The following is a 12,873-nucleotide window of genomic DNA, read 5'->3' as shown; positions in this document are numbered from 1 at the left end:
AAGTGTTCAGTTTCCAGGGCTAGGGTTAAGGTTAGATCTCCAGTGGTTTGTTTCCCCCTCTTCCTTTGCTTGTGAGCACAGCCCGAGAGTGCCAGTGATAAGCACTGCAGTCTTGGCTTCATCTTTTTCTGTATTCTAGCTTCCTCTTAATATAACTGTGTAAAATGCTGTCTGCACCTCCAACTCTACATATTTTTCCCTTGTTTTAGGTTTTGGCACACTGTTTTCTAGCACTCTATCACGGGAACCAGAGAGTTTGGCAGTTTAGCAGTCAGCATTACATCCAGAGAGCCTTTAGGGGGAGTAGAGTTAATTCAGCTTCTAGTGCTGTCCTCTACACAATTACAGTGAGTGCTCAGACGTTAACACAGCTGATACCTGGTTCCCATTTGTTAACTAGGTGGTTGACCTTAGTTATTGCCAGAGAATATCAGTGGTGGTTAAACAGTTTTGTATGCAGGAAACAAAACAGCATCTGGCATCTTTGATCATTTTGCCCCTTGCCCCATGTACTTCTGTGTCTCCAGTTCAGCCTGAGAGGGAGATAGATCACAGTGTTGTTGGTCTCTGAAGCTGGCTTACCTACTTTAGAGCTGCTGGCTTCAATCCAGCTCTTGAGCTGCTTGGAAGATGAGACATGTCCATGGACATGCTTGTTCCTTCCTCCCCGCCAGGCATACATGCTGCGGCAGACTCTTTGCTCCCTGCAGTACTAAATACCACAGATTATTGACACAGGTGTGGCTTGCCTTTCTCCAAAGGAAAAGCCAGGCTTTTTCTGTTTGTCTTTAAACTTGAAGAAAAGTCCTTTCTGGAGCTGCTTCCCCTTGCATATTTCACCTGATAAAGGTCTAAGTTCTTCAAGTCCAGTTCTGTTGTTGCAATTATTTCTGTCTGCTGCACTGAAATAGACCGTTCTGAATTTGCATGTTGGTGCGTGTCAGAATGAGAGTCTGAACAGTCAGCACAGATGGAGGATTGCCTCAAATACCAACATATATCTGAAAATAGCTTCTTTCAGCTTCCTCATTCTGGGTACAGAAGGACTAAAATCTGCAAAAACTGTGGGATCCATTCATGGAGGAGTGCATATCCCAGTGAGGATACTTGCTTTTACACCTTGCCTCTACTCCAAACCATAAAGAATTTTTAGTACTGTGTACTAGGGACGAAAGCTTGTGCAAGAAGTTAATTGTCAGCTCTCCTGAGCCTTTCCTTTGCTGCTGTGAGGCTTAAGATTTCTCACAGTCCAGCTTCACCTTCTACTTGATTCTGCACTGCAACAATCTGTAAAAAAATAAAATCATCAAAGTCGCTTGACACCTCAAGCCCTGTCATGTGGTGCTGATATTTCACCTCTGAATACCTGTTTCACTGTAGGAAGCAAAAGTGACTTGAAAGCAGAGTTTATGGGCTCTGCAGAGCAAGGCATGTCTCTGCAGACCATGGTGGCTTCGGGTAGCGACTGCTGGGAGCTGTGCTACTGGCTACACTCAAAATGTGGCAGCTGTTAACTGCTGGTGTGCTCCCATGGGCTGTGCGGTCTTCTGTGCAAGGCTCTTTTGCACACTTACACCACTGCGCCCCAGTTGGTGTCTGCGCTGTGGAGAGGCTCTGTCTGTGGTCTTGTAAAGCACGTGCACAGGGTGATCTGCAAATGTTAAATTTGGAGGACCTCTAGCATCAGAGGTGGAGAAGGAGAGAGGAGGCAGCCAACGGAAGCAGGTAGCTTTGGGACCAGGGTGCTGTCGTAAGGCAGATATTATTAACTGTACCTCCACTTGGAAAGCGAGAGTTCTGGCACACAGCACACAGTTCCTTGACTGGAAATTACTTCTAACAAATAATCTTTGTCAAATACTGAGATAGTATGTCAGGTGAATGGAATCAAGTTTCAAAGAAGCTATTTAAAGGCGTTTATGCTATGAATGCTTCCCTCCTAAAGCATTTTCTCACTGAAATGTTTTTGCCAGATCTTGATTGGGGTTTTAGGGTGTTTTTTTGATGAAATTGAAATGAAATTAAGGTGGATTTTTAGACTTAATTTAGCTTAAAAAGTAAAAGGCAGTGTCAGCTATGCACGTTCTTTATTTTGATAAGATGCTTAAGGAATGTCTCGGGAGTTGACTCTTTCCTGACTTGTTCTTCCTTCCCCTTTTGTCTGTGACAATAGTATCTCAAAATATGTAGGTATGTACAGACTGTACATAAATGTCGCTGAAGGTTGGATGTATCGGGTTTTTTTCTATAGGTGGCTTATTTCTGAGCTGCTGTGCTTCTCTTAGTATCTAGATCCTGGTCGATACAGTTTTTTCTTAGTTAAATTTCTTATCCTGTACTGGGCACTTTGCCTGGAGCTGTGTATCAGAGCTGGCAAACAGGATATGGCTGTGGGAAATGGGCTTGTTTCAAGCTTTCTCTTGGGATTCTCCTCTCTCACAATACAAGAAAAAAGAGGGCGGGGGGATGGATAAAAGCACTGTATTTCTGTTCCCTTGCTTTCTCTTCCCGAGACTCTGAATACACTTGACATGCACTTTGCTGCCCTCAGCCTGGTAGCACACCAACATCAGGCAGATCTGGTGAGCAAGGAATGAAATAGTTCTTGTCATGCACTTTTAATATTAAATGAGAAGTTTCTGGTGTTCTTTTCCCATAAGCATTTCTGATCTTTGTAGAAGAGCAAGAACATAATTGTTAGCATGTTCCTTTTAAAAAAGAAAAGGGAAAAAAAAAAAAAGGCAAAGAAAGCAAAAAAGCACACATGATCCAGGGTTTGGAGAGGTCTTTCTCTTGCTGCCTGCATATAAACATTTCACCCACTTGCTCTGGCAAGGCCACATATCAGCTTAGGTAACTCTTCTAACAATTTATGCTAAGTTAGTTTCTTTCCATTGTACTCAGCCAAATGAGGTTGTGATATGTTAGGACTATAGGAGATAGTCTGAATTGTAGAGAGAAGGAAAAATTACAAGAACTTAGTGCTAGCGCTTGCTTGGGTGAGAGAAATCCACTGTAACAACCATTGCAGCAGTAGGTCCACTGGCTACTAGTGGAAGGACTGCACTGAAAAATTCTCTGCATTAGTATCTTCAAACTAATCCACTAGCATGACAACAGTGTGACTGGTCTATACATTTTGTGGCTGTCAGTTTAAATTGGTGTTAAATTTCTTTATGTGCAAGCAACCAGGTGAAATACTTAGGGCAGAGAAGAAATTCTGTAGCACAAGAGTGTTCTCACTGGAAAAAAAGAGAAAATGTTGTTGAGGGGTACTGTGGAAGCTTCCTAGCTACATTTTTTAATATTACCTGGAAGTCAGCGGAAGAATGAAGCTGTAGGGCTAAGTTGGCTGCAAGTCTGGGAGCGCAACTGAGCAGTGGCAAATCTGGCATCAACTTCTCCGCTTCTTACAGTTTGTATCTTACTTGAAGCAATCAGTTTCTGGTTTTGTATCTTTTCTGCCTCCCTATTCAATCGTTTCTTGTAGTTTGATGTACACCTGCACTAACATGCAACTGCTTCTATGAGAAATTGATGGTTGAATTTGTACCTTTTGGCAACAGTTAATGCCAACAGTTATGTTCGATGTGAGCTTTGTACTGGATTTACGGATCTTGTTTCAGGAAGGATTTAGTGAGCATTGTTGTAACTCACTCCATTCTTTCCATTAAATAAAGCTGGAAAGGCTTGCCCAGAACAAACTTGAATTCATCAGTCTCAGATTCATATTGTTTTTGTTTCCTTCCTTTAATCTCTGTTCCACACTGCAAGGATTGTGTTTGATTGTTTTTATTTTCCATGGAACCTGAGCAAAGACTTTTTTTATGTAACTGAATGGAAATGCTCTATGACTGAAAAGATTATCTATATTTCACCTCAGCAGGGTGAAATCTTAAGCCAAAATGCGGCGCTTTCCTTATGCATGTACACAACCACCCCCCCCCCCCCCGCCTCAGCTTGCTCTTCTCTAACTGATTATGATACATAAAAACTGAAACATCAAGCTGGGTTCATATCAGTCAGGCTATTGCAGGCAGCATTGGCTTGCCCAGGGCTTCAAGAAGGCATTTGTCTTGGAAATAGAAAAAATGGAAAACTCTTCCTGAACGCACATGGGAATAGTAATGGAATAACTGTTTTCTGCTGTTGGTGAGCTGATGTGCAGAATTGTTCTTAGAAGCACAGAAGTTGTTACTTATGCTAGTGGTCCAGTTAGAGGTTAAAAAGTTTTGGGGTTTTTTGGTTGTTGGTTTTGGGTTTTTTTTTTAATACTTTGTCTTTGCCCATAGCTTTTTGCGCTTTTCAGAGTCTGCTCTTTGTTAGTCTCCAGGTCAGGGGAAAGGAGTTTGTCTCCTGCTTGTCTTGTTGTCTTTCAGCCCTCTTCCAACTTGGCTGTGAACCACCACGGCATCCCTCGACTCCTTTCAGTGGGTCTCTTGGACCAAGGCCGTCTGGCTTTAGGCCTTTAAACAGTTGATCTTGTGAGATCTAGGCTGCAAAGTAGATAGCAGCCAGAAAACCAACTTGCTGAGTGCATGAGAACAAAGTGCAGTACTGCTTTTTTAAATTCACTCTGGTCATTCTTAGAGGCCATCATGTAATACTAAATGGGATAAAAGGACTAGAGAGAAAAATGAGCACAAGATGCCTGTTTTGCCTGAGTTTTATATTTCCGTGATGGTAGAGAGAATTTTCAGCATAACTAATGTGTCCAGGCTGACTTTGTGCAAGTAGTGAGAGACTGGCTGCAAAAGTAAATTCAGAGATGTTCCCATACAGACTTTCAGAGGTTAGGCTTGTGAAAACTGTGCAGTATTGGAAGGTGCCACTAGTGAAGTCTTAACCTTGTTATTTTTTGAAAGTGATCGGGATCCAAATGGAAATGAACCCATTAAATGATGCCTGTAGCTCTGGAATACTTGAAGGCTCTAATAGCTTCTATATATTTACTGTGATAGAGAGATTTGACATAAAATCCCCTGTTTGGAACCACTTACCTGCTTCATTTTGTGCTCTTCATGTGAGATACTGATACATAGCACAGTGGGTATTGATTATGTAGTAATCTACAAAAAGAGCACCTTTCCTTGAATGGATTTAGGTAACTTCCCTACTTAAAATTCAGTTACTTTCCAAATTTTCCATTGTTGAAATGCCTTGGAATTCCTTTAGAAATCTCTCATCCATGTGTAAATATTTCTTCCCTTTCACAACTAAAAGATAGCAGCTGTGCAGTGTTTATTGTATCTCCACTTGGTGATTCTCCATTTCATTCAACTTTATATTAGATTAGATCTGCAGAATTTTTTTTTTAATGTTGTCTTTTCTAATCAGTTCATTGTATTCAGTATGTGTCCCAGACTTAAATTAGCCTAAGGGAGTGTAGGACAGTTCTTGTTGGGTGATTAGTCCACTGAAGGTTTTTAGACTGTCCTTAAGGTCTGGATCTTCAGTAGATAACTGAGAGGTTTGAACAAGACTTCTTAAATCTCACATCTGACAAACTATATGTCTTTGGTCAAGTTGTTGATACTTGCCTTGCCATAGCATTAGACAGTAAACTGAGCAAATATGAACAAGCACTATAGGAGGAGTTGGTCATCCCTTTGTTTTCTGAAGGCATTTAAGAGGCTTGAAAGTAGTCTGACTTAATGAAAAGCTGTGTTGATGTCTTCAGCTTGTTAATGATGGAGCAGTGGGTGTAGGTAGGCAGTAATTCATCAGTAAGCAAAATTTATATCCTCTGGGCAGTGAGGTGTGGCTGTAATATGTTAGTGAACTTGTTTTCTTTTGCTTGGTGTAGCTCTGGGGTTTCTGATGTCTTTGGCTATGGCCTGAGGATGTGGAGACTAGACTTGCTAGAGCGGCTGTGGCCAAACGGGTGTGGGTGATCAAGCCAGGTAAATACACAGTGGCAGCCTGATAGGACTGGCTTTATTTAGCGTGTTATAAATGGGGCAGACTTGTGCCGTAGCTCTAGGATTAAAGGATGCAAATTAAAGAACAAACTTAATTCTGGTGACAGCAAACTTACTGATGATTTGGGAAATTCATAAAACACTATTTAGTGTATCTGACATTTTAGAGGTATTTGTCTAATGTAAGGTACGTAACAGGAGCGGTTTTGGCCATCAAATTACTTCTCAGAATACTAGGTCGTTTCCTGAAAATTGTGTGCTTACACTTGGTGCTGGCTCCAAACAGCTATAGGAGACTTGAAAACGGGCTTCTGAGGACTTCAGAAGTACAGCAAATACCCTTGCAACCCTGTAATTGGCCATATAAGAGGGCAACTTTCTTGAGGGCATTTAGCACATGTCTAAAGCACCTGAATTTGACTGTGCCACTGGGTTGCTAAGTGCCTGCTTGGCAATATTGGTCATTTGGGGGAATTTTTTTTTCTCTTGCCTTTGTGTTCTTGGATGGTGAGAGGACAAGTGGGCAGAAGAAGATGGGAGGGATAATGGAATAATAAATACAGTGCTGAGTAAGAGGAAGGATCAAGAGGTGCTCAGGCATGTAAGCCCATCTCGTCCTCTTTCCTCTCAGTCCACTTAAAACAAAACTTTCAAAAGAAAAAAGTGCAAGATGTAATTCAGTCATGGTTGGAACAAAAGCAATTCCCTCCTTTCACCTCAACAAACACACACTCACTTATTGTCTCAGACCAAGATGAGAAATACTTTTAATTACATATCTAGCAAGTTCTCCCCGTAAAGGGAATAAAGCTGCCTTCGAACTGCATGTGTTTACTGCCTCATGAGTCATTGTATGCTGCCTGGACATATGCTTACCTTGTATCTGTAGCTCTGTGAACTTCTCCATCCTGCACGCTAATCTGAATTTGTCCTCACAACCTGTTAGTTACCACAGAATTGCCCCCACTTCTCTGGTGGCAAACTGAGGCTCACCATGTTAACGCCATATCAATGTGGTTGAGGCTCACCACGTTAATGCCGTATCTGCATAGGTTTGTGGAGAACGCAGCCCAGATTCCCTGGATTCCTGTCCAGTGCTCTTGCCAAAGACAGCTCCTTCTCTTGGCATAAGTTTTCTGCTTTGAAATGTCATGCTTCTGTTAATATTTCTGCTTCTGCTGTTCTTTCTGAAGACCCTGGGAGAAGAGGTGTTAATGCACTACACCAAGTGCATTAGCTTAGAGGGGTTGGAGCTGTTACACTACAGTCCATCTCACAAAGGGGCATAGGGCCTTGCCAGCTGGCCAGCAAGAAGATGTGTGTTCCTTCGTGTACTACTTTTTTTTTTTTTTCTAAAATAGCTTTAGCCTTGTATTTTTGTGATCCGAGTGTACTTACGGAAAAACAGTGCCTTTTTTTTTTTTTTTCCTTCTCCATGAATGGCTATAAAAAGTGCCCTGTAGCAGTTAGTGCCACACAAAGAATTTGTTTTTCTGTTTCCAGAGGGCTTTAACTTCTCTGGAAATTGGTTGGTTTTCACAGTGAATTTGGCACAGCCTGTTCCCAGATCTGGCTTGGTGACCTTGCTGCTTTTTCCTCACCTTATACATCTCTTACCTGATTGGAAATGGAGTAAAGGAGGGGGTTTAGAGAGTGGTTACTAAGCAGCAAGGAGGGAGCATTATGTCTGTGTCAGGTTGAATGAATAGCTTCAGTGTTTGAAGGCACTGAGGAATTTTGGATACACAGTCCAGTGAGTCACAAAAGGTCTTTGGGAGCGAGGCAGAGGGGGAGAGGGCAGTGTTGGGATATAGCTGATACTGTTTCAGAAACTTTGTGCTGAACTTGATATCACTTGTGACTCTCCTGGGGGCTTTCAGAAGCACCAAAATATTTGAATGTTGGTCTCAATATGGTGAAGGCATATTTAAGAGTGTCTTATCCTATATAACACCTCCTGCTCAGCAGACTCTGGTGCAAACATCTGCTGTGCTCCTGCAACTGAAGCAGCCTTAATTTATATAACTAAGAAGGGATTAGCTGTGTTGAGAAGATCTCTGGACAGAGAGCATTACAAGCCAGTGGAGGATGCCCTTGAGTTTCTGGTAGAGCAGATCGGCTATATCACTCCTGGGAAGTAGCAGCCAAGAGAGAATTGACAGTGGGAGAGTTCTTCCAAAATGGGAATACAAGATCTGCATTACCACCATGCTCCCTGGCTTTTTGGTTCATAGAGGGTTTATCAGCCAAAGCCCTGAATTACACAATTACAGAAGTGAATTCTGGCACCACACAGAATTGGCAAACCTCTGCAGCCTGGGACCCTGTTCTGTGGAGAGGTCGATCAGATGCTGCTCTGAAGTTGTTGTGCTCTGCTGTTGGCTCTGGGAGCATTTCAGCTGATTTCATGTTACTCTGGGGAATGCATCCTGCTGGCCCTGCTTAGAGGACTGCAAGTTGTACAGGCCTGTGTTAGGCATTCCCAGGGCTTAAGTAGTTTTCTGTGGGCTGGATCCAGCTTGTATTTAGCTAGCTATGCTCTAAAACATTCACTCCTGGCTGGTGCCAAGGGCCAGTCACCAAAAATGAAAAACCTATGGTTTGATCTGTTTTGAGGAAAGGCTTCAAGTACAGCAGTCTTTGTGGAATTCAAAAGGAGCTGAGTGTCCAGGACTCATAGAAACAAAGCCTGAATTCTTTCATTAAATTTAGACTCTAGCTTTGAAAGGAAACGGAGCATCCTGTTAGGCTTTGACTTTCTATGTTACAAACATTGCCCTGTTATCTAATAACTTGCATTTCATTCTTAATTTTTATTCTTTTGCCTCAGAAATAATGTGTAAATTTCTAAACAAATGGACGGTATAGCTTTTTAGGTTGGAAGCATATCTTGACTAAAATCTGTTTCTTCCCCCTTCCTCCCAGGAATTCTCAGAACTGGAGAAAAGAGATCCTCAGGAGCTAGTTGGTAAGTTCGCTCAGGAGTATTTATTTACATGTTTTTTCAAACTAGACCTTCTAGGCTTCCCCTTTGTAAAAAGCATCTTCACTCTGTCCTGACAATGCTGTAATTTGAATTATTGCCTGCAATGTTTTATCTCAGTGGAATATTTTCAGTGAAGTCTTCTTTTGGCAGAAAGGTACCGTGCCTAAATACATGAAAATATTTGCATATATTAATGTCTAAGACATATATGTAAAGAGCAATGTTGGTGTTTTTCTAGATGAGCTTAAAAACAATAAAGCAGTAGCTTCGTCCACACACCTCTGAGAGAGCCAGTATAACCAGGAATGATGACAGATACTTTGTTCTGTGGCTTCAAAAACTTACCTAAAATATCCCTGCTTAAATGTGATCCATGTACTGATTTATAGTGGCTGGGTTGACATAGCCTACCATATGTTTTCTAATGGTTACTGAAACTTACTTGATTTTTGTGACATCTCACTTATTCATTGCACTATTATTAGATTTGGAAAACTCCAGGGTCATCAGCTTGAAATGGTGTCCTCTGCTTGGTCTCTGTGGAGCTGTGCAGAAAGTGTATCTTATGTTGAAGCTCTGACTATCTTGAACTAACCCTTTGTTCCTGAGGTTACTAGTACAGTTGTGTGGTAGCATGTAATAATAGAAAAAAAAAAATAATGAGTTTAGAAGTTGCTTCATTGTCAAGTCAGCTTGTCAAGGATAAAGCATGGTATTTCAGCCATAAAATGTGACAAATATAAGATAGTAAATAACTAGGATGCTAAGCTGTGACTCCTATAACAGCCATCACTGAAGTTTGGGACTTAGGTCTTTTTCAGTTGGCCTGCCCAGACTTTGCACCAACCCAACTGTTACATTGAATTTTCAGCCTTTAGAGGGCAAAACTGCTTTAACCAGTCTCATCATAGAATGCAACAGAGATCTTTCTCCAAACTACTGATCTGCCTCAAAATGCACACTAGAAACATGGATGAGACAACAGCATTTAGGGTAAAGAGTAAAGAACAATATCTGAAAGCCAACTGCCCCTCTACTCTCTACATATGAGTGGAGCTCTACACTTGTAAAGCAATGTAGTTATGGTATAAGGCTTAGGTTACAATTTTGTTAGTGTCCTTTTCCCCCAGTGAATGCCCCATCCACAGGAGATTAGAAGACTGAATCTCATTTGTCTCATAATAGCCCAGACTTGCATGCAGGCTTAAAAGCTGCATGGAGGCCACTTACTACAGTATCACATGCTCGTGAGTGGACAGTGTCGGTGAGTCCAAGACCTGGATTAAGGTTTGCAGTATAACTTTAATATCCTTTCCCGAAGGTAACACACACAGAGCAGTGTATAGGCAAGCTTTGTGCAGAACTAGGTTATTAGAGGTCAGTGTATTTGCCATGCTGGCTTCTGTAGGTCTTTTGCATTAGACCATATCTTGGCTAGTTGAAAAGGAACTGTTTCAAGAGCCTTGTGGTTGGTGTAAGGTGAGAAACACTCCCTTTCTGGAAACCTGGGCTTCTTGAGTTGGAATTGAATGAAAAAAGGTGCAGGATTTTCTGACACAAAGCAAGTAACTTCTCCAGTCTGAACATCTGAATCTTTGTCTAATATCAATGTGTGGAATTTGAAGTCTTCCTTAGAGAGTTTTCCACAACTGCTTTTTGCATTACAATCTCGTGGGCCTGCCCTTCTCAGAAGATAACCTTTTGTTGTTCAGTGTCACCTTTATTCAAGTCTGTGGTTATGCAGTTGCTAAAGTACAGCATAAATGTAGGCTCTTGCCAAAAATAATGCTGAGATCTACCTTCACTGCTCACCCGCCCCCCCCCCCCCCCCCCCCCCCCCGCCACGTGAGGCTTCCAGCTGGATCCATTCCCTGATCTACTTAGTGCATGCTAGGTGACCACTAAGAGTCGGCACAAAGAAAACAGTAGCGATGAACAGCTGGGAAGGGCATGGTTGTCCTGATTTATGCTGAGGTAGTTATCACATAGTCAAAGCCTGAAAGAATGGGAGGGGAGGTTTCAGCAGTTACTGCCCTGTGGTTGAGGAGAAAGTATCTGTGAAATTTATTTTGATAGAGTTCTGCATCAGTGTTGTTCTTCTGGTTTTTTTGTACTACTCTGAAGAGTACATGGTGCTGGCAGGACATTTGCTGTTTCCTGCAGCCTTGCAAAGTAATACTTTTAGGATGCATTTTTTTTGCCTCGAAGTTCTTTGCAGCATGGTTGTTTACCTTTTGGACTGTAAGAAACGTTCTCTCCAGCCCTTAGAATATCTGAGCACAAAGTCAGTGTTCATAGAGCAGAAAATATGGCTGAGTTGCAGGTCTCTTTCTGCATTTCTCAGCCCACAGAGCAGAAAGGGAACTAGTGTCCGTCCATGGATGGGTGACTCACTGGCATGTTGTTGCCTCCAGTTCTTCCCTCTGATTTGGCTGTTCTGGTGCCAGGAAATCAGAAACCCACACACCCTGGTTTATGCCAAGCAGACTTAATTAGAGTGCCAAAGAATGCAGTTTTAGAGACCAGGCACCACCGGTTTGCATGTCTCCAGGGAAAGCCATGCCCCTCTGATCACCCTTTCTAGGTCTTTGCTTGTTTTTTGCATGGTGTGACCTTTATAGACAAACTGGCACCTGATATTGCCTGTAATCCCTTGTGGCTGCTTAAGACACAGCATACAAGTGAACCTTGAAAGGAACTTAATCCTACTTGGGGAGTGGTGTTACTCACTGAGAGAGCTGAGCCAGACCTCAGGTGATCCACACCCCAATCTGTCCAGGTATGGCCGGCTCTCTATTCCTATGCTCTCTATTCTTTTGGTTTTCTCTGCACTAGGAAAATATGCCTACCCATCTGGAGGAAAAAAAAGCTCCTGTGTGCCCCCTGTCCGTGTCTCCAGCATAGCCTTTGGCCTGTGAGCAGTTGTTTCCCTCTAGAAGGAACTGAGTGCGCAGTTTGCGCTGGTGGCACTTTCTCTCCTGCTATACAGTATGTCTTTGTACTGTTGGATATACTGGTCAAATAACCCATCTGAAGCAGATTAAATGTAGCATTAACGTTTCCATTTAATTATCTGCCTCACCAAGAACTGGCAAGCAAATGTCCTCCATTGACTACTGAGATGCTGAATCTTTGCTACGTAAACCCTGATAGTTGGCTCTGCTTTGGCCTCCTACATGGAGCCTGGGAGCAGCTGAACATCTCTGCCTTGCCACAGTGCATGTGCAGGCTGCACAAAAAGCTACAAGCATCTATTGCTTGTGCCGATGAAATTTTTAACTTTTAGGTCAGCTTGTGGAAGGAGAATGCACGGACTAAGCACCAGTGGCAGTGTCCTTCAGCAGCAGGATGCTTTGAGTTGCAGACTTCGCAGTGCATTGGCTCCTACTTTCTTGAATCCCCATCTGAGTCATGGGATCTGCTTTATGGCCTTAGTTCTTTATCTGGACTGTGAATCTGATTAGAGGAAGATATTTACTTACTGTGAGCCAGAATCTGGGTGTGCCCGTAGTTATTAATCGTGCCAACAGCAAACTTCCTGAGGTCCCCACATGGAGATCCTCTAGGCTGTGAGCCAGCAAATCACAGGCCCAATTAGAGACTGCAGCCAGTGTCAGTACCTATGACTCATGTAAAAGTAAAACTTTGATCTTGTCAGAAATAACAGGATGTACAAAGCAGTTAGATGTATCCTGTGAGGACACACCTTGTTGTTAGCTGTCCATCTGCATTTACCACTGTATAGGCAGAAGAAAGCTGTTCTTGGGACTTAGAAAACACAAAATCTTTTATACAGGAGCCTGTGGCCATATATGCAAATTCCATGATTACCTTGAATGATAATCCCAGCTGCCCCTTTCTCTAGGAAAAGACCTGGTGGGAAGAAGCTGTGGAATCAGCCATTCTGCTCTCTGTTTGAGGAGGAAGTTTGAGGACTGCTTGAGGGCATGAATAATTTGCACTTCC

At 42.4% G+C, this 12,873-nt stretch overlaps 1 protein-coding gene across 2 annotated transcripts in view; it reads left to right on the top strand.

The window, feature by feature from the left end:
• SAP30BP (SAP30 binding protein) overlaps positions 1-12,873 on the top strand; it is a 32,525-nt gene that overhangs the window by 8,761 nt on the left and 10,891 nt on the right. For both annotated transcript variants that reach the window (XM_069799067.1, XM_069799066.1), the window contains one exon: positions 8,847-8,889. In XM_069799067.1, coding sequence (XP_069655168.1) covers positions 8,847-8,889 — 43 coding nt within the window. The remainder of the gene's footprint in view (positions 1-8,846; positions 8,890-12,873) is intronic.

This window comes from Haliaeetus albicilla, chromosome 12 (assembly GCF_947461875.1).
Source record: "Haliaeetus albicilla chromosome 12, bHalAlb1.1, whole genome shotgun sequence".
NCBI lineage: Eukaryota > Metazoa > Chordata > Aves > Accipitriformes > Accipitridae > Haliaeetus > Haliaeetus albicilla.
Note: the sequence above shows the minus strand (reverse complement) of the source record. Positions and strands in the feature narration are given on the sequence as shown.